Source organism: Oryctolagus cuniculus, chromosome 12, assembly GCF_964237555.1.
Source record: "Oryctolagus cuniculus chromosome 12, mOryCun1.1, whole genome shotgun sequence".
Taxonomy (NCBI): Eukaryota; Metazoa; Chordata; class Mammalia; order Lagomorpha; family Leporidae; genus Oryctolagus; species Oryctolagus cuniculus.
The window spans coordinates 68,109,912-68,137,355 of NC_091443.1; the positions used below are offsets into that span (position 1 = coordinate 68,109,912).

At 41.5% G+C, this 27,444-nt stretch overlaps 1 protein-coding gene and 1 long non-coding RNA gene across 6 annotated transcripts in view; one reads left to right on the plus strand and one right to left on the minus strand.

Moving 5' to 3' along the window:
- Positions 1-19,840, plus strand: part of LOC103351113 (uncharacterized) — a 45,203-nt gene extending 25,363 nt beyond the window's left edge. The window contains exon 3 of one of the 2 annotated variants that reach the window (XR_011380899.1): positions 19,584-19,840. This is a non-coding gene — a long non-coding RNA (uncharacterized lncRNA). Of the gene's footprint in view, positions 1-17,464; positions 17,533-19,583 lie in introns of those variants that run through there. The other variant, XR_011380897.1, reaches the window with a different exon arrangement.
- SLC30A4 (solute carrier family 30 member 4) overlaps positions 1-27,444 on the minus strand; it is a 40,745-nt gene that overhangs the window by 8,313 nt on the left and 4,988 nt on the right. For 2 of the 4 annotated variants that reach the window (XM_017348066.3, XM_002717889.5), the window contains exons 3-6: positions 21,571-21,717; positions 3,884-4,037; positions 1,919-2,117; positions 506-611 (exon numbers count right to left, since the gene is read on the minus strand). In XM_017348066.3, the coding sequence (XP_017203555.1) occupies positions 506-611; positions 1,919-2,117; positions 3,884-4,037; positions 21,571-21,717 (606 nt within the window). Of the gene's footprint in view, positions 1-505; positions 612-1,918; positions 2,118-3,883; positions 4,038-12,363; positions 12,514-21,570; positions 21,718-27,444 lie in introns of those variants that run through there. The other 2 variants (XR_011380892.1, XR_007910433.2) reach the window with 2 other exon arrangements.

Sequence of the window (27,444 nt, forward strand, 5' to 3'; positions counted from 1 at the left end):
TAGAACCGGGTGTGCTGGCGCCGCTAGGCGGAGGATTAGCTTAGTGAGCCGCGGCGCCTGCGGACTCTAAATCTGAATTACAAAGTGATAAACCCTGGGCCAGCGCCGTGGCTCACTTGGTTAATCCTCCGCCTTGTGGCGCCGGCATCCAGTATGGGTGCCAGGTTCTAGTCCCAGTTGCTCCTCTTCCAGTCCAGTCCAGCTCTCTGCTGTGGCCCGGGAGGGCAGTGGAGTATGGCCCAAGTGCTTGGGCCCCTGCACCCACATGGGAGACCAGGAGGAAGCACCTGGCTCCTGGCTTCGGATCGGTGCAGCACTGGTTGTAGCGGCCATTAGGGGAGTGAACCAACGGAAGGAAAACTTTCTCTCTGTCTGTCTCTCATTGTCTATAACTCTACCTGTTAAATAAATAAATAAATAAATAAATAAACTAAAAACAAAAACAAAAACAAACAAAAAAACAACAAAGTGATAAACCCATAATGAGGATATTAATGAGCCTTACCTTCCAGTATTATCACTACTGTGTCCCATATGATGCGAAATGTTGTAAAAGCCACAAGTAATGAGAATACATATGTACAGATGGGATCAGCAATCTTGTATTCTGGCTAAAAGGTAACAGATCAAAGTTTTATGATTAAATATAGACAGACATAACAGAAACTACAGAGCAAGGGTGGGGAATGTCCAGCCTGTGGGCCATATAAGGTCTGCAAAATCATTTGGCCTGGCCCTGCCAACACAATGACAGGCAGCACTTGAAATTCAATACATCTATAGCAGGCTAATTTTTAAGCTGATAATTTTGTATGGCCTGCGAATGATGTTATAAATATCTAAATGACTCTTCACAGAAAAAAAGGTTCCCACCTCTGCTATAAAGCAAAGCAAGGCATATATCCCCTATTATTTGGCACTCTTTAGTGGGACTGGAGAATCTCTCTAAAACTCAGATATTGTAACTGAGAACCACTGTCAGTCTTTCCTGACTGTTCCAATGACTTTCCTCACGGCACTTATTTCCAGAAGTTTTATCACTTATTCTATTCTCCTCTGTGCCTTCACTAACTCGTTCACCCAGAATTATAGAATATCAGAGCTGGAAGGAGTTTTAGCAGGTATTTAAGCCCTTCAAATTAAAGACAAGGAAACTCAAATTTAAAGCTGAGGTACTAGCCGGCGCCGCGGCTCACTAGGCTAATCCTCCGCCTTGCGGCCCCGGCACACCGGGTTCTAGTCCTGGTCGGGGCGCCGGATTCTGTCCCGGTTGCCCCTCTTCCAGGCCAGCTCTCTGCTGTGGCCAGGGAGTGCAGTGGAGGATGGCCCGAGTACTTGGGCCCTGCACCCCATGGGAGACCAGGATAAGTACCTGGCTCCTGCCATTGGATCAGCACGGTGTGCCGACCACGGCGGCCACTGGAGGGTGAACCAACAGCAAGGGAAGACCTTTCTCTCTGTCTCTCTCTCTCACTGTCCACTCTGCCTGTCAAAAAATAAAAAAAAATAAAGTTGAGGTACTTGCTCAAGGTCAAAGCATTAAAACTAACATAGCTAAGACTATAACTCAGATATCTAGATTTTGAGCCCAGTATATATTTCATTACCTACTAGTTCAGTGACAAGGCTGAAAATTGAGTTCTTCAGTGAAGGCATTACCAAAACCAGGTACAGATAAGTTACCTGGTAAGGTGATACCATTGTGTTTACTTCTAACAAAGTGTTACACAGATAGCCAATTAAGTTTATAGCAATGCAAAATGAATAGAACTGGCACTGAAGTTCAGTATACTGATAAAAAACAGTCAACTTTAGTTTTAATGTTGAAATTAAATCCATCTTGAAATAGATTAATATTATAATAGAAAATAGAAAAATTAGCAATAGTATTAAATAGAAAAATTAGCAATAGTATTACCTTGAATCGTATGATGTATGCAGCTATTAGCACACCAACGCTCTGTACCAAATCTCCCAAGGCATGTACAAATGCAGCTCTAACTGCCAGGCTATCCTGCCCATGGCTGTGTCTACCAGAACCTGTGGTAGGAGAATTTGAAGGCAGGGAATGGGAATGGGAGTGATGATGACCAGACTGATTCAACAGAAAACCCATTCTGTTAAAAACAAAAGAAAACATTATTATTTTTCCTAATATTATTGACAACAATATGCTACTAGTCATGACACTAATGAAGCAGCATGAAACCAATTCATTTAATAAGAACTCGAGCACCTATTAGTATTCTGTTCTAGATGTTGGCTTCAAAGCAGTGACTATGACCAATCTTCCCTACCCCATGGAGCTTATGTTCTAGTAGAGAAGGCAGAGAAGCAAGCAAATAAATAATGTACAGACAGGTAATGTGAAATGCTATGAGGAAACATGAAGCATTGTAATGGGATGGAGAATGATGAGAAGAGTGGTCAGGGAAGGCCTGCTCCAGCCAGAACAGAGGACAGAACAGCCCTACAATGAAAATGTATTCCAGTTACTTGAGAAAAAAAAGACAGCCATTGTGACCAAAATTAAATGAGCAAAAGTGCTAAGGGATGAGTTGAAAAGGTATAAAAGGTCTTATAAAAAGGGTTTTGTAAGGACTTTTGATTGTATTCTGGGTATAAATAGAAGCCACTTTGGGCAGGGATTGGTAAACTATGGCTGCTACATCATATGTGGCCACCAACTGTTTTTGTACATAAAGTTTTACTGGAACAGGGCCATGTTCATTTGTTTATATATCCTGAGTGTGGCTGCTTTCATTCTCTAACAGCAGAGGTGAACAGCTTTGAGGAGGTATGGTTCTCAGAGCAAATACTTACTATCTAGCCCTTTACAGAAAAAGTTTACTGGGACTGGCATGTGGCACAGTGGATAAAGCATCTGCCTTTGATTCTGGCATGCCATATGGGCACCGGTTTGAGACTTGGCTTCCCTACTTCTGATCCAGCTCCCTGCTAACGTGCCTGGAAAAGCAGCAGAAGATGGCCCAAGTGCTTGAGCCCATGTACACACTTTAGAGACCTAGGAGAATCCTGGTGTTGGCCTAGCCCAGCACTGACCATTGAGGCTACTGAGGAGTGAACCAGCAGATGGAAGACCTCTCTCTCTGTCTCTCCCTCTCTCTGTAACTCTGCTCTTCAGATACATAAAATAAATAAAAAAAAAAAGTTTTCTCAATCCTGGTCTAAATGACTAAGTATATAATTTAAATGTAGCAGCTTTTAGGAAAAACAATTAGCAGTTTAAAAATATAGTTAACATTATATATCCTAAAAGTCAAACAACAAAAATCTTTGTCCTATTTAAATTCTCGGGTTTTAGTCGAATTGCAGTATATCTGAGCAAACTAACAAGGAACTTAGAATGCCCAAGTGTTCTTTTTTTTTTTTCCTTTAAAAATGATTTATTTATTTGAAAGGCAGAGTTACAGAGCAGGGAGACAGAGAGACAGATACAGAGAGAGAGATTGAGATTGATCAGTCTTTCATCCACTGGTTCACTCCCCAAATGGGCAGAATGGCCAAGGCTGGGCCAGGCTGAAGCAGGAGGCAGGAGCTTCTTCCCAGTCTCCCTCATGGGTGCAGGGGCTCAAGCACTTGGGCCATCCTCTGCTGCTTTCTCAGGTGCATTAGCAGGGAGTTGGATAGGAACTGGAGCAGCTGGGACTTGAACAGATACCCATATGGGATGCTGATGTCACAGGAGGTGGCTTTACCTACTATACTACAATGCCGGCCCTGCCCAAGTGTTTTTATAAAAAATATTAATGTGCTATGTAATCTGAAAATATGAAAATGTGAAATCATTACTGATTAGATCTACAATAGTTTCTACATTCACATTTACTTAAAATATTAACATGAAAAATACAGAACTTACATTACATTAACTGCAACTCCAACAGCTGCAGTGATGAGCATTATATCTCCGTTTATCTCATAGTTCATATGGATAGTTCTTTGCACAGCTTCATATAAGAGGAATCCCATTAATATATACACCAACAGCACACTAATCATAGCCGACAAAACCTCTAAGGTGAAATATATAAAACAAATATATATTCAGCATCGTTATAACAACTAGACATTGTATAGGCTTTTATTTATATTTTCTTTCCTTTTTTAAAGATTTTATTTATTTATTTATTTATTTGAGAGGTAGATTTACTGATAGTGAGTGGGAGAGAGAGAGAGAGAAAGGTTTTCCGTCCGTTGGTTCACTCCCCAAATGGCTGCAACAACTGGAGCTGCGCCGATCTAAAGCCAGGAGACAGTGGTTTCCTCCTGGTTTCCCATGTGGGTGCAGCAGCCCAAGGACTTGGGCCATCTTCCACTGCATTCCCATGGCATAGCAGAGAGCTGGATTGGAACAGGGGCAACCAGGACTCGAATTGGTGCCTATATGGATGCTGGTGCCAAAGGCAGAGGATTAACCTACTGTGCCACTGCACCAGCCCCATATTTTCTTTCCTTTAAGGAGATAAAAGCACTAAAACACTTTTGCTACATCACTTTTCTCATTTAAAAAGTGTTTAGCAGCTTGGCTGATCTGATTCTTCACTAATTCACCCTTATTGATCTCTACCCTCCACTCGTATCACCTGATAGTCACAACTATGTAAACTTACAGACCATATATACAAGGTAAAACAGTGACAAACTGAAAAGAATATTTGTAATGCACATGAGCACATATGAATTTTCCAGTATTAAAAATGTACATTTTAAAAACAAAATTAAAGCGAACAATTCAGAAGAAAAATTGGTAAAACCCACAAACTCACATAAACAGAAATGGCAAACTCTCAAAATCAATGATAGTAAGATAAATTCAAATAAGATCCTCTTTTTCCTCTACTAAGTTCCCTAAAGTTTGATAATAGCCGGAGTTAGCAAGATATACTGGTAGAAGTTTTAAATGGCACTAGCTTTATGAAGTGATTAGTAGCGCCCTTGTAACACAGAATACTATGTAGGTATTAAAACAAAAAACCAAGAAAGCTTGTTCTGATATAAGAATAATCTCCAAGGGGGCAGGTATTGTGCACAGTGAGTTGAGCCTGCAATATCAGCATCCCAGATGAACACCAGTTTGAGTCCTGGCTGCTCCACTTCCAATCCAGCTCCCTGCTATATGGGCCTGGGAAAGCAGCAGCAGATGTTCTAAGTGCTTGGGCCCCTCCCGACTGGCCCCTCCCACCCTCCTGGCTTCAGCTTGCCCAAACCCTGGATATTGTGGCCATTTGGAGAGTCAAACAGTGGATAGAAGATCTCCCTCTCTCTGTAACTCTTTCAAATAAATAAATAAATCTTAAAAAAAAGAGAATAATCTCCAAGAAATAGTGTTCAGTGAAAAAAAAAAGCAAAGCATACAACATTGTGAAGGATAATCTATCATTCATGTAAACAAAAAGAGGAAAAGAGAGAATACATAAATAGTCATCTGCAATGTAATTTCCAGAAGGATTATATAAAATAATCATTAAAAACTGGTTACTCTGGATAAGGAGAATTGCTGGCTAGACAATAGGAATAACTTCGTACTGCATATACTTTTGTATGATTTGAGTTTTCTATCAACGTGAATATAAAGTAAAAATAATTTTATCTTTTCAAAGATAAAAAAGGGCACTGTGAAGTATATTTTAAAACAGTTAATATTAGAGAAAACATGTATTGACACTCAAAACAATAAAAGCAGAAGAGTTTTTCTCTTTAGAAAACTTTGACATTAATCCTGTTAAGTTAAAACAGTCTGAAAAAAAAAAAAAAAACAGTCTGGAAAACTGTTATCTATGTTCCAGGCAGTTCAAGTATATTGGACTTTGATACATTTTTATTATCATTTATCAATTATAATGCAGAGAAATTATCTAGCAGTTATAGACTATTTTCTGACAACTAATTAAAGTAGCCAAAACTCCTATAAAATCCCATGTATCTGTAGAACAGATGTTGGAATAAGACAAAAACATACAGTTCCTAATCAATACCATGGTACACCTATTCCTGACATATGAATTGTCATAATTTGAACAGAAGAAAACAAACGAAAAAAACCCAAAGATTAAAAAAAAGAAACAGCAGGCCGGCGCCGCGGCTCAGCAGGCTAATCCTCCGCCTTGCGGCGCCGGCACTCGGGTTCTAGTCCGAGTCGGAGCACTGGATTCTGTCCCAGTTGCCCCTCTTCCAGGCCAGCTCTCTGCTATGGCCTGGGAGTGCAGTGGAGGATGGCCCAAGTGCTTGGGCCCTGCACCTGCATGGGAGACCAGGAGAAGCACCTGGCTCCTGCCTTCGGATCAGCGCGGTGTGCTGGCCGCTGCGGCCATTGGAGGGTGAACCAATGGCAAAAGGAAGACCTTTCTCTCTGTCTCTCTCTCTCACTGTCCACTCTACCTGTGGGGAAAAAAAAAAAAAAAACAGCAGAGATGAAGACAACTAGACAACTGAAATATATGAAGTTGAAGAGAGACTGAAAATAGAAAGTGCAGACTGTAAGCTCTTTAAAAACATGGACCTGGTCTTATCCCATGTTATATAAGCAGAGTGGTTTGCATGTTGCAGGTACTCAAATATTTACGGATGTCAAAGGTTGAGCAAGGGAAGCTGACAAAAGGCTGTCTAATTAAGAAGGTTAAGTTAAATATGAATAGTGGGGCCAGGCTGTGCAGTAGTGGCTAAAGCCACCACCCCCTGCAGTGCTGGCACCCCCATGTGGGCACTGGTTCAAGTCCTGGCTGCTCCACTTCTGATCCAGCTCTCTGCCATGGCCTGGAAAAGCAAAAGATGGCCCACATCCTTGGGCCCCTACACCTGTGTGGGAAGACCCTCAGGAAGCTTCTGGCTCCTGGGTTAGCTTTAGATCAGTGCAGCCACCTGGAGAGGGAACCAGCGGATGGAAGACCTCTCTCTGCCTCTCCTCTCTCTGTGTAACTCTTGACTTTCAAATAAATAAAAAAACCTTTAAAAAATATATGAATAAGGCCGGCGCCGCGGCTCACTAGGCTAATCCTCCACCTTGTGGCGCCAGCACACCGGGTTCTAGTCCTGGTCGGGGCGCCGGATTCTGTCCCGGTTGCCCCTCTTCCAGGCCAGCTCTCTGCTGTGGCCAGGGAGTGCAGTGGAGGATGGCCCAAGTGCTTGGGCCCTGCACCCCATGGGAGACCAGGATAAGTACCTGGCTCCTGCCATCGGATCAGCACGGTGCGCTGGCCGCAGTGGCCATTGGAGGGTGAACCAACGGCAAAAGGAAGACCTTTCTCTCTGTCTCTCTCTCTCACTGTCTACTCTGCCTGTCAAAAATAAAAATAAATAACTAAATAAAAAATTTAAAAAAAATAATAAAAAAAATACGAATAGTAATTTACTAAATCCCCCAAATGAAATAAACAGTGAAGACTTGAATCAAAGAAAACACATGGAATTTCTTAGGTTATAAGTAAGTTATAATTGCTTGTGGTAACATACACATATATAAGTAATATAAAGAAAGAATAAATAAATAATTTATTTATTTATTTGAAAGGCAGAGTTATAGAGAGACAGTGGCAGAGGCAGAGAAAGAGGGATCTTCCATCCCTGGTTCACTTCCCAAATGGCAGCACCGGATGGAGCTACACTGACCTGAAGTCAGGAGCTTAGAGATTCTCCTGGGTCTCCCAATGGGTGCAGGGGCCCAAGGACTTGGACCATCTTCTACTGCTTTTCCAGGCCATGGCAGAGAGCTGGATCGGAAGTGGAGCAGCCAGGACTTGAACTGGTGCCCACATGGGATGCTGGCACTGCAGCCAGCTGCTTTACCTGCTACTCCATAGCGCCGTCCTCAAGAATAAATAATTTTAAAAGTTTAAGCTGTAAAATATCATTTACTAGTGGGAGCCTCCTAGAAGGAGAACTTTAATCAGGGGCAAGCAATTGGCCACTAGTTTTTAAGATGTTTTAATGAATTTTTAACTGTAAAAATCAGACAGTCATACACTTTACATTTATAAAGATGTATAGCCACAGAAATTGATGATATACAGATGTGAATGGCTATTAACATTTAAAGCCAATAATTAAAGATTATTTCAAGGGGTGGGCATTACGGCACAGTAGGTTGATTTTCCAGGTGGGATGACTGCACACCCTATTGGAGTCCTGGCTGCTCTGCTCCTGATCCAGCTTACTGCTAATGCACCTGGGAAGGCAGCAAATGATGGCCCAAGCACCTGTGACCCTGCCGCCCATGTTGAGACATGGATGAAGATCTGGGATCCTGGCTTCTGCCCAGCTCACCCCCTTGCTGTTGTGGGCATTTGGGGAGTCAACCAGCAAATGGAAGAGCTCTCTGTCTCTCCCTCTCTCTCTGTCACTCTGCTTTTCAAATAAATAAATCATTTTTTCAAATTACTTTAAAACCTCTTAATTAGGTTGATCATACTTTTCAATTTCCCCAGGACAGTCCCAGTTTATGTTTGTTTTCCTAGCATAATTATTAACAGTGCCCCATTTCACTATCAAAACATCCTGGTTTGGATGCTAAATTATACAGCTAACCCAGCAGATCTGCCAGAAGTACTGGATACCCAGTTAAATTTGCATTTCAGATAAACAACAAATAATATTTTTAGTATAAATATGTCCAATGCAACACTTCAGACATAATGGGAACCCTGGGAAAGTGTGAGTGTGCTTGTTGCATCTGACAACCCATAACCTAGTGACAATTTTTCTAAACACTTAAAATTACCTCACTTGGTAAATTTTCAGATAAGGTAAACCTACACACAAAATAAAGTAAAACAAAACCATAAACAGAGCTCCTTGGCACAAAGACGCTCACTCTTACAAGGTCCACTGTGCTCCTGCAACCTACAGCTGAAAATTCACTTGTCTACACTATGAGTGCTAATACCTGCCAGTGGTTAACAGTACTGGAATCCCGGTGGTTCCTAGAGATCTCATAGACTAATGCTACCAAAGATATTAATAAGGAGTGTGCCATATAGTCTAGTTTCTTCAGTGAAAAGAAAAGACACTGTTAGTTTTTATTAATCAGCTGTCAAAATGTCTTTTAGAGCAAGTACTGAGAAATAAAAAGGAAAAAAAAAGAAAACAAAATTTTAAGTAGATTTATAATTAAAAAGTACAAGTATAAGGCATAGACAGGACTTTCTAGCTAATATTAATACGAGCATTTACTCTGATAAAACAAGCAAAAAGCTCTTTCAAGGTGAAAAAATTAAATTTTGGAAAAATACCATGAAAGGACTAATCAGTGTTTAAACTTTTTTCTTTGACAGTATTTTTCATGTGATGAATGCAGATAAAGATAAGCATTCTTTTTAATCCACATGCTTAAGAGAGAGTGACGCTTTCAATCAACAACCGAATTATACTTGTTCCAATCTTCTCATTCTTACTTTGGGTGGGTCTTCAGTCACAGAGCTCACAATAAAGTTTTCAAGACAAAAGGAGTGCATGTAAGATTGATTTTTCTTAAAGGAGACTCAGGAACTTTTACAACTGGAACTCTAGATTTCTATGAAAGTTACTACCCTATTAGCTTCAGTTAAACTTGAATGGTCATATTTAAATCTAAATGGAAATTTAACAAATTAAATATTTTAAAAGAGATTTTTATGAAAATTCTGGGACCTATTAGTACATCAGTTCTAACATATTTTGCTACTTTATACATGTAGGGTAAGCTATGGTATGAATAAATCATTTTACCTGGCTGAATTTAGCATTGGAGGAAGGAGTAAGATGACTGAATATTTATTTTTTGCTGTAAGATTACTTGGGCCTTATCACTGAGCTGGAATATAAGCAACTCTTTTTTTTTTCTGCACCAAACTAATCTTTTAATTCTACTTCCTTGAACTAGCTAAAGTAGTATACCCATACATATATTTAATCAAAGTAAACACAACTGCCCCCGGGGCTTAAACAACAGCTTAAATTCTCACTTTTTTTTTTTTTTTTTTTTAAAGATTTATCTATTTATTTGAAAGTCAGAGTTACACAGAGAGAGGAGAGGCAGAAGCAGAGAGAGAGGTCTTCCATCTGATGGTTCACTCCCCAATTGGCCGCAATGGCCAGAGCTGTGCCGATCTGAAGCCAGTAGCCAAGAGCTTCTTCCGGGTCTCCCACGAGGGTGCAGGGGCCCAAGGACTTGGGCCATCTTCTACTGCTTTCCCAGGCCAAAGCAGAGAGTTGGATCAGAAGTGGTGCAGCTAGGCCTCGAACCAATGCCCATATGGGATGCTGGCATTTCAGGCTAGGGCTTTAACTTGCTATGCCACAGCCCTGGCCCCTTGAATTCTCACTTTCATAAAGGCCAAACGGGGATTCGTGACCAGCAGGCAACTTGGGACCTGGGTTCCTTCCATCTTGACATCCTTCCTCTTCTGTCTTCCATGGCTTCCATGTGATCTGCACTCAGTCCATGGCTGGGGAGAGTGGTGAGGGACCCACCGGTCATCTCCCTCCCATTCTACTGGCCAGAGCCTTGTAGTGTGTCACTACCTCGCTGAAACCGGGACTGTGTGCCCAGAGGAAAAGAAAATAGATGCAAGTGGCTAGTCCCTCTCAGGCACACATCCCCATATCTCTGATATATATCATTTTCACAGGATTCTGCTTGAGTCACACACTATTCCCATTTTCTAGGTTGGATGACTCCAACTTTGAAAAAGTTAAGCAGCTTTCCTAAAAATCACAGTTATTGGTGATGGAGCTGCAATTCAAACCTAGGGTTATTTGAATAAATCCATCCTCTTTCCACTGCATTTATGCTATTTTACCCCACTCCTGCTATCCCCCCGAGAAAATGTATAAGCATCTCTTTATGGTGAATGATCTAAATCAGACTGAAATATATTCTGAATTTAACATATAAAGAATAGGGGCCCACACTGTGGTATAGCGGGTAAAGCTGCCGCCTGCAGTGCCGGCATCCTATATGGGTGCCAGTTCGAGACCTGGCTGCTCCTCTTCTGATCCAGCTCTCTACTATGGCCTGGGAAAGCAGTGGAAGATGGCCCTAGGCCTTGGGCCCCTGCACCTGCATGGGAGACCTAGAAGAAGCGCCTGGCTCCTGGCTTCGGATCAGCACAGCTCTGGCTGTTGCAGCCATCTGGGGAATGAACCAGCAGATGGAAGACTCTCTCTGCCTCTCCTTTTCTCTTTGTGTTTAACTGTGACTTTCAAGTAAAATAAATAAATCTTAAAAAAATAAAGAATAAACAATTTTGGTTTGAATAGCTAATACATACTAAAAACAGAGATATAATGGGTGTGTGTGTATTTGGCTTAGTAGTTAAGAAACGAGTTAATATGCCCAGGTCCCACATTGCAACACTGGGTTCAATACCCAGCTCTAGCTCCTGACTCCAGCTTTCTACTAATGCAGACCCTGGGAGGCAGCTGTGATAGCTCAAGCAACTGGGTTCCTGCCACCCAGTTGGAGATCTGGATTGAGTTCCCAGCTTCAGCCTGGCCCAGTCCTGGACATTTGGGCATTTCAGGAGTGAACAAGTGGGTAGGAATTCTCTATGTCTATCTGTCTTTCTCTTGTTGTGTCTCAAATGAAACAAATAAAAAGTAAAAAGAAAAATGCAAATCAGAGAAACCAGATGATAATCAAGCTTTGATATTATAAAATATGAAATTTATTGCATGATATTATAAAATATGAAATTGCCTAAGCTAAGGGTTTTCTTTTTGGTTGTTGTTGTTGTTTTTAAAGCTTTATTTATTTATTTGGAAGGCAGAGAGAGAGAGACAGACAGACAATCTTCCACCTGCTGAATTATTCCCCAAATGGCTGCAGAGCTGGGCCAGTCCACAGCCAGGAGCCTGGGTCTTCCACACAGGTATAGAGGCCCAAGGACTTGGGCCATAGTAGGCTGCTTTCCCAGGTACTTTAGCAGGGAGCTTGAATGGAAGTGGAGCATCTGGGACTCAAATTGGCACCCACATGGGATGCCAGTGTTGCAGGTGAGGCTTAACACATGGCACCACAACACTAGTTCCCCAAAACTAGGAGTTTTAAAGGATCACATGAAAAACACTAAAGTCCTCCTCCATTATTCTCTGTCACAGTATCTTATTCATTATATTTGTGCCTATATATTAACAGTATTTAGTGCCTGGCCCCACACTCTACTATTGTTCATTTATTCAATAGGTAACACCAGTCAGTGAATGAATAACAATTTGTTCCAACCATATAAAACACAATCAACCCAAACATAATAGTATTTGTTTCCAAACTGCTGCATAAATGTTCTGGTGTATCATAACAGTTAATTTTGCTAATGCTATGATGCCAATAATGAGTATATTTCACTTAAGTTACTTAACACTTGCCTTTCTATTGCCTTGAAGAACTACATACAATATAGCAAACATCTAAAGACAGGTTTCAGAGGTCTGCACAGATGAGTAGGGAAGGAGAGTAGAGATAACATTCCTTTTGCTTTGTTTTATGCTGCTTCTCTTTTCTTTTTCCAATAGAAGCTATGAAGAAAAAGGAAAGCTTTACCTAGGATTTCCAAACCAGTACAACATATGTATTTCATCTCAGCCGCAGAGAGCTTTCTGCCCTCAGGCTAAAGGAATCATATAGGATTTTCAGCAGTCTACTGTTGCCACCAGAATGCCGAACTAAACCCCAAGGTTTATCTGTGGATCCTCTCATCTTCTATCCTAAATAATGCCTACTCCTTCCTTCTTACCATTCCCGCTACACCACACCCGAGGCGCCTGCCTCTCTCAATTAGACTTCTGGCTGTCCGATACGGGCCACTTTAGCCTCATCTTCTTTCTGCCTCAAAAACTCATTTCTAAGAGGTTCTAGAAACCTTTTCTTTTCCTATAGATATTTAGGTGATCTGACTTAATTCTACTAAGATGCGAATAATTACTAGGCATAATAACTCTTGGTGGAGTGAGAAAGTTGCTAAAATAAACCACTAACTAGAGAGAAGAGATTATATTTTGTTTGTTTTTACTGTGCATTTAGGGGAAGATTTTTTTTTTTTTAGCTGAATTCTTTCTGCTCTTTTAGCATCAGGGTATTAAAAAACAACCTACACAGAATTAGCACTGTGACCATAACCTACTCCAAGACAACCCTTTATCTAGTTGGATGTGCCAGAATTCTGCTCAGGAGAAGTTCACACTGCTACAAAAGACTCCTATACCAACACTCTGCCATTAATCCAGGCTGATGATTTGCATTCCTACAATGCAAATCTTGCTTTTTGTTTCAAATACTAACAACTCTGCTTTGTATAGTCCTTTCACTATCTTTAATCACATTGATATATAAAGAAAAGCCACATAAATAAAATCATTACTTTAATAATCTCCAAAGGAAGATAAAGGCAGGAAGTAGGCAAGAAGTACATTACAATGGCATTTCCCCTTTGGAAGATAATGCTATTCCTGCTGAGAACTTGTGAGATTGCTCCTACAGTGTGGTTTCCTTAACTTCTATTGGTTCCCAGAATAAGATGACATACCCACAATCAAATAAATCCAGGCATTTAAAAATAACTCACTATGGCTCCTACTCTGCTCTCCCTCTTGCCACAGTAAGCTCCTACTGTAGTTCAATGTAAAATAATAAAGATGGAAAGAAAAGTAAAAACCAAGCTGATTTTACACTATCTGTGAGTCTATGTGAAGGGGAAAAAAAAAGTAGTGGCAAAACAGAATTGAAGGGTGGATGCTGGTACAGTTAGTATGCTGCTTGGGATGCCTGCGTCCCTTGTCAGAGTGCCTGGTTTGGAGTCCTGGCTTTAATTCCAACTCCAAATTTTGCTATTGGGTACTCTGGGCCGCAGCAAGTACTTGGGTCCTTGCTACTCTACTCGTGCAGGAGACCTGGATTGAATTCCCAGCTCTTGGCTTTGTCTTGGCCCAGCCCTGGTTGTTGCTGGCATTTGGGGAATAAACCAGCAGATGGAAGATCTCCGTTGTCTGTCTGTCTTGTTTCTCTCTGCCTTTCACATAAACAAAAAAACAAAACAAAACCCAGAGTTGACTCCTGGGACAGATACTCAGGTTTATCCTGTAAATCTAAAAATACCTTACTTTCACCTTGACTGAATGATTTTTGCTAAAATGAACTGTTACATTGCCAAAAAAAGTTGCCAAAGACCTGTAATTTAAAAAGCACATATTTAATAATGTGATTTAATCATCCAGGTGAGTCATCTTACTTTTCTCCTACTACATTGCTGAGGATAGTTAAGCTGAGACAATAAGAGTTCCAACTGGGAGAGAAAGGAAGATAGGGAGCATTTTGAGAGTCAAGTCTGGTAGGATGACATACTGGCAGATAGATGCTAGAGGAACATAGAAGACAAGGACTAACGCTTGGCTGGTGCTGTGGCTCACTTGGCTAATCCTCTGCCTGCGGCACCGGCACCCTGGGTTCTAGTCCCGGTTGGGGCGCCGGATTCTGTCCCAGTTGCTTCTCTTCCAGTCCAGCTCTCTGCTGTGGCCTGAGAGGGCAGTGGAGGATGGCCCAAGTGCTTGGGCCCTGCACCCACAGGCGGAAGCACCTGGCTCCTAGCTTCGGATAGGCGCAGTGTGCCGGCTGTAGCAGCCATTTCCAGGGTGGACCAATGGAAAAGGAAGACCTTTCTTTCTGTCTCTCTCACTGTCTAACTCTGCTGTCAAAAAAAAAAAAAGAGGACTAACGCTGGTTGTTTCTGTGTGCTTGTACCATGTTAGGCACTTTATATACCTCACTGTCTTACTTTGTTTATTTTTCACAATTTTGCCATACAAGCATTATCATCTCTACAGAAAACGACAACAACAACAAAAACCTCACCAACTCCTACTTAGAGAGATTAACTTTGCAAAAGTGCAATTAGATCTCAAATTTGAACCAAAGACATTTTGACCACAAAGATCCTAAGTGTTAAGTACCAAAGCAAATAAATATGGCTTGTCTCTCACTGAGATAAGAAGAAACTCCTGTTTATATTTCTTCCTGCACCCAAGAAGACCTATATATGTCAAATTGTATTATATAGCTATGTTAAGGATCAAATAAAATTTCATAGCCTAGTCTGTGAACATGACCATGGTTTTAAAAGTATAGATTAGTATTTTTAATTTCCAAATATTTAGTTCCAAAATTTCAGAAATGTCTACTTCTAGTTTGGAAATTGATTTAATTTGCTGCAACAAAAATGACTTGAGAATTATGAGTGATCCTGAATTATGTGTTCCAAGGTTTCAAGTCCTCATTTACTCAGCCTGAATATGCAACAATTTGATTAATAATTTCTTATATGGCATTTGGTGACAGACACACAGAGTATAATATTACCTATTCCTGACCCTATTTAACACCTGGTCTAGAAGGAGACAGTTTCAGAAAAACAGCTATAAAGGATGTGAGAAATGCTATTGAGCAGGTATAAATTGTGGTGGTAAGACAACACAATGGGAGGCCAGCGCTGTGGTGCAGTGGGCTAAGCTTCTGCTGGTAAGTGCTGGCATCCTATATGGGCACAGGTTCCTGTCCTGGCTACTCCTCTTCCAAACCAGCACTCTGTAATGGCTTGGGAAAGCAGTAGAAGATTGCCCAAATGCTTGGGGCCGCGCACCTACGTGGGAGACCAGAAGAAGCTCCTGGCTCCAGATTGGCTCAGCTCCAGCTGTTGAGGCCATTTGGAGAGTGAACCAGTGCATGGAAGACCTTTCTTTCTCTTTCTCTGCGTGTAGTTCTACCTCTTAAATAAATAAATATTTTTTTAAAAAAAGATAGGCCAGTGCCGCGGCTCACTTGGCTAATCCTCTGCCTGCGGCGCTGGCATCCCAGGTTCTAGTCCCGGTTGGGGCGCTGGATTCTCTCCCAGTTGCTCCTCTTCCAGTCCAGCTCTCTACTGTGGCCCAGGAAGGCAGTGGAGGATGGCCCAAGTGCTTGGGCCCTGCACCCGCATGGGAGACCAGGAGGAAGCACCTGGCTCCTGGCTTCAGATCGGTGCAGCGCGCCGGCCGTAGTGGCCATTTCGGGGGGTGAACCAATGGAAAAAGAAGACCTTCCTCTCTGTCTCTCTGTCTCACTGTCTAACTCTGCCTGTCTAAAAAAAAAAAAAAAAAAAGGATAAACTTACACTATGCTACTACTATCTGGTTATCATTCAGATGTAAACCCTACTTTAAACCCAAACTCATAAACAGATAAATCGAGTTATTTCATTATAATTCTTCATTATATATTATATAAAAGACATTTCAAGAGGTAGATTAACCCACTGTGCCACAAGAGTTTTTTCTTCTATGTTTTTTTTTTCAAAATATTTTACTGTTTTATTATTCTGTATATATTTATAATTTAAAAACTACTCTTTTGTTCTTTTAAGTCACCTCTTTCTTTAGGGAAATTTTTGTTACATCAGTTTTGGTCATTTTCTTTCATTTTGTTGGCTGTCCTCATATTCAGGAACATTCCTGGTTGTACGTTCACAGGGCAGAAAGATAAAGAAACTGCCTTTTGGGGCTGGCGCTGTGGCATAGTGGGTGAAGTCACTGCCTCCAGTGCCGGCATCCCATGTGGGCACCAGTTCGAGTCCTGGCTGCTCCACTTTTTTTTTTTTTTTTAAGATTTATTTATTTTACTTGAAAGTCACAGTTACACAGAGAGAAGAGAGGCAGAGAGAAAGAGAGAGGGAGAGAGAGGGGTCTTCCATCCGCTGGTTCATTCCCCACATGGATGCAACGACCGGAGCTGTGCTGATCTGAAGCCAGGAACCAGGAGCTTCTTCTGGTTCTCCCACATAGGTGCAGGGGCCCAAGGACTTCGACCATCTTCTACCGGTTTCCTAGTCCATAGCAGAGAGCTGGATTGGAAGTGGAGCAGCCGGATCTTGAACTGGTGCCCATATGGGATGCCAGCAATGCAGGCGGCGGCTTTACCACTACGCCACAGTGTCAGCCCCACTGCTTCACTTTTGACCCAGCTCTCTGCTATGGTCTGGGAAGGCAGTAGAGGATGGCCAGGCTCCTATACCCACATGGTAGATCCAGAGGAAGCTCCTGGCACCTGGCTTCGGATAGGCGCAGCTTTGGACTATTGCAGCCATGTGGGGAGTGGGCCAGTGAATGGAAGACTGCTCTCTCTCTCTGTAACTCTGCCTTTCAAATAAATGGAAAAATTAAACAAACAACAACAACAACAACAACAAAAAAGAAAAGAAAAAAAGAAACTTTCTTTTGCAAAAAAGGATATGTTGAAAGGATAGACCAGAAGTGTACTAAAAGGGTTACCAATAAGGGATGTAGGGCGTGGCAGAGAAGAACAAAAGCATTAATGTGAGCAGAAGGGAAACCAGGCTCTTAGACTGCAGAATCCTACATTCCAGGAGGAAAAAGACTTATTTTAAAGCATCGACATCCACACTAGATGTATTGGTTTTCCCCATTTTGTTCAATTTGTTTCTAGAAGAATATCTGTGTTTTCCGTGGAAGAAAATGTAGCCTGCTTGAATGGAAGTGGAGGTGAGAAGGCAGGTAAGGGCATAGCAAAACCAGGAAGCAGTTTTCTATCATGATTCCACTCAGCTTTGCTGTTTTCAGTCCCAGTTCTCACTCTGCTCATCTCACTGCCTGAGCTTTCTTTGGTGAACTGTTGGGCTGGTCCAATTCACTGTTCAGAGTATACTCTAGGCTGTAGTTTCTTGGCTTCCTTCCTCCTTAAACCCATTCCTATCCACTTTCCAACTTCTAGAATTTTCTTGTTTATTGGTGACCCAATCAACTGGTTCTTTTGTTGTTTTCGTACTTCTATGTTTTCATTTTAATGGACTCTTGTCTACGGCCATACCATCCTGAACGTGCCCAATCTCGTCTGATCATTTTAATGGACTCTCAGAGAAACAGGAGCCAAACACTAATATCTAGTCCACCATTTTGGAACTTAGTAATTGTAAGGAAAGGGAAAGAAAGATCTGACTTTCTAAAGAAACTTCCCAAAGACACAACAATATAAGTTCTATTTTTTTCTCATCTTTATACCAGGCTTGTTATTTTTGAAGAAACAAAGTGACATGTAGAAAATACAATGAGTACTTCTTTGATATTCAATAGAGTTTTGATGATTATAGGTTCTTAACTTACTATACTTTTAAGTATAACACCTTCCATGTTCCATTATTACATGTTTCTGGGGGAGAGTTTTACTGTTTTCATTAGAATTCCAAATGGTTTATTTTATTTTTATTTTTATTATGTTTTAAAGATTTATTTATTTATTTATTTGAGAGGCAGCGTTACAAACAGAGAGGAGAGACGGAGAGAGAGGTCATCTATCCTCTGGTTTATTCCTCAAATGGCTGTAATGGCTGGAGCTGGGCCAATCCAAAGCCAGGAGCCAGGAGCCAGGTCCAGGAGCTTCTGGGGCCCCCACGTGGATGCAGGGGCCCAAGCACTTGGGCGATCTTCCACTGCTTTCCCAGGCTATTAGCAGGGAGCTGAATCAGAAGTGGAGCAGCCAGAACTCAAACTGGCACCCATATGGTATATGGGATGCTGGTGCTGCAGATGGAGGCTAGCCTATTACGTGACAGCACCAGCCCCCAAGTAGTAGATAACCTAGAAGAGGGTTATGGTGCTGTGGTGTAGTGGGTAAAAATGCCGTCTGCAGTGTCAGCATCCCGTACTGGTGCTGGTTCAAGTCCCAGCTACTCCACTTTTGATTCAGCTCCCTGCTAAAGTGCCTGGGAAAGCAACGGAAGATGGCCCAAGCCCCTGGACCCCTGTCACCCATGTGGGAGACCAAGAAGAAGCTCCTGGCTGCTGGCTTTGGTCTTGCTCAGCCCTGGCTGCTGAGGCCATTTGGGGAGTAAATCAGCAGATAGAAGATCTCTGTCTCTGCCTCTGCCTCTCTGAAACTCTGCCTTTTAAATATATAAATAAATCTTTTAAAAAAAACCCTAAAAGATGTTAAGAACCATAGGACTCAATGAAATGCACTTCCTCAAGCAGCGCTAGAAGTTAAAAATTGCCTAATACATGATATGCTTACATTTCAAATCTTAAACTGTAGGCATTTAAATCACAAAAAAATAACATCTGAAAGTAATTTTGAAGTTGTTTAACAACACCAAGGCAACTAGTAAACAAATGACTGTATGCTGTGTTGGAAACCAGTGGAGTTTCTTTTAGGAACACATCCAAGGGATTACACAGTAGCTTAACAAACAATGGGACAACCTCGCATAGGGCTTTCACTTTCTTGTGTGGTAGTTGAGAGTGCTGAGGGAGCGAGATGCCAGTTAACTCCCTATCTGATGACCTGGACAGACCTGGAACATCACCATTTAGGTACAATGTCAAGTTTTACACAAGAAGACCCAGTGAAGAAATAAGACCTAGAAGCTGAGTTAAGCTTAGGCTAAAAAGTAACAAAGAACAGGAACTGATTGATATATTGGCCAAGTGTCAATATTCACACAAAATAAGACTACCAGATGTTGCAGCATAGCAGGTAAAGCCACCGCCTGCAGTGCCGGCATCCCATATGGGTGCTGGTTTGAGTCCCAGCTGCTCCTCTTCTGATCCAGCTCTCTGCTATGGCCTGGGAAAGCAGTAGAAGATGGCCCAAGTGCTTGGGCCCCTGCACCCATGTGGGAGACCTGGAAGAAGCGCCTGGCTCCTGGCTTTGGATCAGCACAGCTCCAGCCATTGCGGTCAACTGGGGAATGAACCAGCGGATGGAAGACCTCTCTCTCTCTTTCCCTCTCTCTCTCTGCCTCTCCTTTTCTCTCTGTGTAACTCAGACTTTAAAATAAATAAATAAATCTTAAAAAAAAAAAAAAAAGACTACCAGATGTTAACTCTGATTCTCTGAGACAGGTTTTGCTAAATACCAACTAAATGTTCGTTTTTGGGTTCTATGCAAATGACATTTGGTCATATGGCACTCCATATAATAGCTCAGGTGATTGTTTTATACATATTTTCAAAACAAATCAAAAAATTAAACATCTTAGGAACATAGTAAGCAGAGATATGTATGTAACAATGTATGATTTTAACCTTTCTAATTAAACATTAATAGCTGGTTAAAACAGGCATGTAATATATATGTACATTTACAGAATGTTGTTGATATAATGGCTGCAATGAAGGTCAGTCACACAGTGTCACAGTGTATTTGTACATATTATAATAACGTGGCCGGCGCCGCGGCTCACTAGGCTAATCCTCCGCCTTGCGGCGCCGGCACACCGGGTTCTAGTCCCGGTTGGGGCGCCGGATTCTGTCCCGGTTGCCCCTCTTCCAGGCCAGCTCTCTGCTGTGGCCAGGGAGTGCAGTGGAGGATGGCCCCAGGTGCTTGGGCCCTGCACCCCATGGGAGACCAGGAAAAGCACCTGGCTCCTGGCTCCTGCCATCGGATCAGCGCGGTGCGCCGGCCGCAGCGCGCCGGCCGCGGCGGCCATTGGAGGGTGAACCAACGGCAAAAGGAAGACCTTTCTCTCTGTCTCTCTCTCTCACTGTCCACTCTGCCTGTCAAAAAAAACGCATAAAAGCTATGCTTTAGATACTTACGTTGAAATACCTGAAGTGAGAGGCAGAAGCTAGAGGCTGGCATGTGGGACAATGGGTTAAGCTGCTGTCTATGATGCTGGCATCCCATATGGGTGCTGCTTCGTGTCCTAGCTGCTCTACTTTTGATCCAGCTCCCTGCTACTGTGCCTGGAAAAGCAGCAGAAGATGGTCCAAGTGCTTGGGCACTTGTCACCCATGTGGGAGATCCAGATGAAGCTTCTGGCTCCTGGCTTTGTTGCAGCCATTTGGGGAGTGAACCAGCAGATGGAAGATCACTTCTCTCTCTCTCCCGCCCCCTTCTCCCCACCATAACTCTACTTTTCAAGTAAGTAAATAATATTTTAAAGGCCAAAGAAATGCTCCTTAATGAGTTAAACCCATATGGTTTTTCTTGGTTCAGTTTACTGAAAATAAAGTTTTTTCTGATGACATCTTCAGGACATAGGGAACTACATTGGACGATTAATAATTGCCATATAATTATATATATATAAACTGTTTCAGCTGACTGGACTGAATGCGCCCTGGAAGACTGTGAAAAAATCTTGTTCTTTTCTTTTCTTTCTTTTTTTTTTTTTTAGCAATTTTTAAAAAGATTTATTTATTTATCTGAAAGGCAGAGATACAGTAAAGTAGAAGCAGAGAGAGAGAGAGGTCTTCCATCCACTGGTTCACTCCCCAAATGACCACAACGGCTGGAGCTGGGCCAATCTGAAGCCAGGAGCCAGGAGCTTTCTCCGGGCCTCCCATGCAGGTGCAGGGGCCCAAGCACTTGGGCCATCTTCTACTACTTTCTGAGGCCACAGAAGAGAGCTGGCGCCCATATGGGATGCTGGTACCAAAGGTGGCAACTTTACCCAATATGCACAGGCCCCACTGTTACTCTTTTCATTCGCTTTATTCAAACAAGCTGTTACTGGAAAGATTTTAGTTAATCAGGATTATAGTTCATTGTGGTTTTATAAACTTTATAAACTAAAGGAAATCCCAAATACCTACCTAAACGATGAAATCCAAAGGTGAATCTTTTGGTTGGTGATTTTGAAGACAGCCACAAAGCAAGCAGGGTGAGTATGATGGCACTTAGGTCAGTTAACATATGAAGTGCATCTGTCATGATTGCTAGGCTATTTGCAATGTATCCACCTTAGGGTTAGGGCGGGAGGGAAAAAGAAAGAAATTAATTTAAAAATTAAACATAAGCAATCAAACCAGAAATACATTACATTCTACAAAATATGAACTCTAACTATATCTTTTTCCTGTTACAATTAAATCAAGGTATTCTGACATTTTACACAAAATATTAGGTATGTGTACAGTCATCCCTCAGACTTTACAGGGGATTTCTTGCAGGCCCAAGTGCTACCCTTGGATACCAAAATCTGCAGATGGCTCAAGTCCATTACATAAGATGGTATATCATTTGTATACAACATTATGCATGTTCTCTCACTAGATTACTTACAATACCCAAAATAATGTGCAAATTCTATGTAAATTGTTGTTATACTGTATTGTGTACGTAGTGATAAGAATGAAGTCTACATGTTCAGTATAGATGCAATTGTCCTTCTGAATATTTTCGATCCACAGTTAGTGGAATCCATGGAAGGCTGGCTGTATATTTTTCTGGTGAAGATAATCTATTTCTATTAACAGATTCTGCAAAGTGTCAATGGCCTTTATAAAAAGGGTTGAACCACTAAAGTGGGGATAAACACATAAGAGAAAAGCGGTGGCTTATGCTTAAACTACTTATTGCATTAGTGAATTAATAGTCATAATATCTACATATTACAATAAAGCTGTAGAAAAGGTGTGTGTTCACTTGTTTGAGAGGTTTTAGAAATAAAATTAAACTGATGAACTCTACAAAATGTACATCAGTTTGACACAAGATAAAAATTAATTGATTCACTTGGATATGGATAATGATGTCTCCAAATACAAAGATATAAAGCGATATATAGAATAGAATGTTTAGTATTGGTTTTCTAGGCATTGTATATTTACACACACACACACATATATATATTTATATTTTTCATACATTTTATATATGTGTTACTGTCCCATTATGGACAATTGATTTTACTGGTACTACTCTTTAAATAAGCTTTTAATACTAAAATACAGTAGTACCCAAAACTTCTACCATATCACCAGGAGAGTCTGTTAAATTACAGACTGCTTGACTCCACTCTCAAAATTTATGATTCAGCAGGTCTGGGATGCGGCTTGAGAATTTACATTCCTAACATGTTCTCAGGTGAGGCTGATGCTTCTGGTCTTGGAACCACATATCAGGAGTGATTGCTGTAATCTATGACAGAATTTCATGATCAGATAAGTGTGCTGAGCTGTGGATCCCCCTCATTCTTGGGCTGGATATGAAGAACCCATAGCTGTTAGGAACCTAGGGCTGATGATCTTGCAGTCGAATCCATTTACTCCAGTGTGCTCTATAAACTAACATTTTCTACACATTTCTTGAGATGAAAAAACTGGAGAGCATTGATAAAAAAAAAAACAGGCTGATGGTTAATGACATGAGATCTGGAATTTTGAGGTTATTTAACCTTTTTGAGGCTTAGTTCACTCATCTATAAAAATGAGAATACCTTAAAGCAGCATGGCTCAATAGAACTTTCTGAAATGACCTAGATACATGTTGTTCAATAGAATAGCCACTAGTCATATGTGACTTAAACATTTGAAAATAGTGAGTGAAACTAAGGAATTGAGTTGATTAACCTAGTGTTAACTAGCCTAAATTTAAAAAGTCATGGGGCCAGCGCTGTGGTGTATAGGTTAAGCATCTGCCTGTGCTGCCGGCATCCCATGTGGGTGCCTGTGTTTCGCCTCCAATCCAGCTCCCTGCTGATGGCCCAGGAAAGCAGAAGAGGGCACCTGCAAGCGAGGCCCGGAAGAAGCTCCTGGCTCCTGATTGCTGCTGACATTTGGGGAATGAACCAGCAGATGGAAAACTTCTCTCACTGTCCTTCCTTCTGTCTGTAACTCTGCCTCTCAAGTAAACAAATAAATCTTAAAAAAAAAAAAAAAAGTCACATGTCCATAACGTCACTGAAAATAGAGTAAGGACCTCTGAAGATCGTTTCCTTCATAAAACATGAACACATGTTTTTAGTGTTCTCCTTCATGAGAACATGAACAAAAAATGTCAAGACCAGCTTTTAAGGATTCTGGCTTATACATGTTAACATCTATTCAAGAAAAATTGCTGAATCTGGGTCATAACAGGTAGCTTTGTGATGTTTTTACTCACTCTATACCCATTCCCCATCTCCGTGACAGCCTTAAAAACCAACAGACTCCAATCATAGTGCAAATCTCAGTTTGGCAGCCACTCGAAGAACGGGCTTGGAGCTCCTTCAATGCTCCATTCCCAAAGAATTGTCATTTTCGACCTGTTCCCTGAAAGACTGGCTGTTTAAGACTTTCTGTTTTTAACCTCAGCTGGCACTTGGAGCTTGCCCTGTGAGAACAGCCCCCACCTTCCCATGCTTGTCAAAAACAATGAGAGACAGGTACTTAGCACTGCAGCTGCCTTGAGGTGGTAGGTGACAATGTGTGGGTTTATCTTCACTCATTTTGCTGGGTTTTTGTTGACTCTTTTAATCTGGAAATATACATGATACGGTTTGTATGTGGTTTGTCCCCCAACGACTCAGAGGTGGTAGAATTTTTAAACGGTAGGTTCTAGTGAAAACTGGTTACATCATTGGGAGGGTACCCTCGGAAACACATGCTCAAGGAGTGTGTGTGTGTGTGTGTGTGTATGTGCTATGGTTTGAATGTTCTCACCAAAAACTCATGTTGAAATTTAATAAACATTAAGAGGTATTAAGAGGATGAAAACTTAATGCAGGAGTTGGCGCTGTGGTGTAGCTGGTTAACACTGCTGCCTGCAGTGCTGGCACCCCATATGGGCACTGGCTCAAGTCCTGGCTGCTCCATTTCTGATGTACTTCTTGCTAATGTGCCTGGGAAAGCAGTGGAAGATGGCCCAAGTGCTTGGGCCTTGGCACCCACATGGGAGACCCAGAAGAAGCTTCTGGCTCCTGGCTTCTGTGTGGCCCAGCCCCGAGCCATTGCAGCCATTTGAGGAGTGAACCAGCAGATGGAAGCTTTCTCTCTCTCTCTGTAGCTGTGCCTTTCAAATAAATAAAAAATAAATCTTTAAATAAAAAAGTGGGGGGGACCTTAACTCAACTATGGTATTTGGAGGTGGGACCTTTGGGAAGTAATTAAGGCTGAATGAGGCCATAATGGTGGCTCCACAATCCAATGGGGCTGTGACTTTATAAGTGATTGAGGGAGGATGCTCTGTCTTACCAAGTGAAGCCTTGTGTCACCCTGGAACTCTGAAGAGTCCATACCAGCAAGAAGAATCTCACCAAATGTGACCACTGGATCTTGAACTTCTCAACCTTTAGAACTTTGAGTCAAATAAATCTTTATAAATTAGTCTGTGGTATTCAATTATAGCAATAGAAAACACAGCAAGACAAAATGTATAATGTCCAGTACTATCTATGTTTTCATGCAGATCCTGTGGACAAGGAGGAACTACTGCATTTGGAATTCAGATTATATTTCTTGCCTCTTCTATTATCTTTGTCTTTTTGCGTTCCTCTAAGAGGTTGCCTAAATAAATTCATTTTATGACTTTTCTATTGAGTTTACAAAAATGTTTTATCATGTGGGATTATGTTTTTTTTTTTTTTTTTGACAGGCAGAGTGGACAGCGAGAGAGACAGAGAGAAAGGTCTTCCTTTGCCGTTGGTTCACCCTCCAGTGGCCGCTGCACCACGTGGCTCCGAAGGCAGGAGCCAGGTGCTTCTCCTGGTCTCCCGTGGGGTGCAGGGCCCAAGCACTTGGGCCATCCTCCACTGCACTCCCGGGCCACAGCAGAGAGCTGGCCTGGAAGAGGGGCAACCAGGACAGAATCTGGCGCCCCGACCAGGACTAGAACCTGGTGTGCTGGTGCCACAGGTGGAGGATTAGCCTACTGAGCCGCGGCGCCGGCCAGGGATTGTTTTTAGCGTTCAAAATCTCTTACCCCCTAATTTTTTTGCAAACAGTCTTTTTTCCTAAAACTTTATTTTCATTTTATTTGTAAGGGAGAGAGAGAGAGAATATATCTTCTATCTACTAGTTCAATCTCTAAATGACCACAACAGCCAGGGCTGGGTCGGGCTGAAGCCAGAAGCCCAGAACTCAGATGGATATCTCACATGGATGGCAGAGACCCAAGTGCATTAGGCATCATCTGCTGCCTCCCAAGGTGCACGCTGGCAGGAAGCTGGACTGGAAGTGAGGTAGCCTTGACCTGAACCCAGGCACTTGGATATGTTAAGTGGGCATTTAATGCAGCCCATTGTTTCATGGAGAGATGATCTTCTCTTATCTCTGAAGATACTCATTATACTTTTATTCTGTAATAACTGGTTCTTTTAAAGAGGTTTTAGCTAGCTTTCTTTATTTTAGCCTTCTTCTTCACCCACACTTCCAGAGGTATCTGGAACAACCAATTCTGGGCCAATTTAGGATTCTCTAGTACAGTAGCTCTCAAGTGTGGTCCCTGGATCAGCATCATTAGTTTCTCCTAGGATCTTTGCCGAAATGTAAATTCACAGGCCTTATCCCAGATCTACTTAATTAGAAACTCTGGAGATGAGGTCTAGCAATTTGTGTTTAACAAGTTCTTTAGGTCATTCTGATGCACAGTGAAGCTTAAGAACTACTCTAACGATCTAAACTAAGTTGGTTCTTAGCTTTCCACTTTCCTGGGTTTATTAGTCAGTTACTGATTTATATGTTTCTTTTCCAGCTTGCAAAGTTTTTGTGTATTTTTTCTTGCCCAGTTTTACCCATATATGTGGATTTATAAATTTTTTAAAAACTTCTTCATTATTGTTTGAAAGAGGCTTTAGAAGGATGCAGTTACATGCATGAGTCCAATTTGCCATCTTTATCTGGATTTCTGTATTCTTCAAGTGTTTTTATTTCCAATAAAATGCAGATGTTAAGTAGATAAATCTGAGACTAAATCTTAGGAGATTTTAGATATCACCTGATTATATCTTTCAACAGATTCAATCTATTTATTTCCATTTTGAAATATAGTAGTCACCCCTTATGCAAGGGAAATACAGTCCAAGACCCCTCATGGATGCCTGAATCCATAAGTAGTACCAAACCCTGTGTTTTTTCCTATAAATACATACCTATGATAAAGTTCAATTTATGAATTAAGTATACAAAGAGATGAACAATAACAGCTAATAATGAAAGACAACAATTAGGGGCCAGTGCTGTGGCTTAGCATAATAAGTTGCCACCTGCAGCTGCAGCATCCCATATGGCTATTGTTTCAAGTCCCGGCTGCTTCACTTCTGATCCAGCTCCCTGCTAATGCACCTGATAAAGCAGCGGAAGATGGCCCAAGTACTTGGGCCCTTGCACCCATGTGGGAGAGCCAGAAGCAGCTTCTGGCTCTTGGCTTTGGTCTGGCCCAGCTCTGGCTGTTGCAGCCATTTGGGCAGTGAACCAGCAGATGGAAAATTTCTTTCTCTGTATCTCACTCTCTCTGTAATTCTGCCTTTCAAATAAAATGAATATTTTTTTAAAAAAGACAACAATTATAAGAATAAACAAAATTATGTAGATATGCTGGAAAAAGGTATAGTTCACATTCTAGAACACATTCAGACTAGAATAGGATAGCATAAGATTTCATCCTGGCTACTCAGAATGGTGCACAGCTTAAAAATTATCAACTGTTTATTTCTGGAATTTTCCATTTAATATTTTTGGAATGCAAATGACTTCAGGTAACTAAAACTG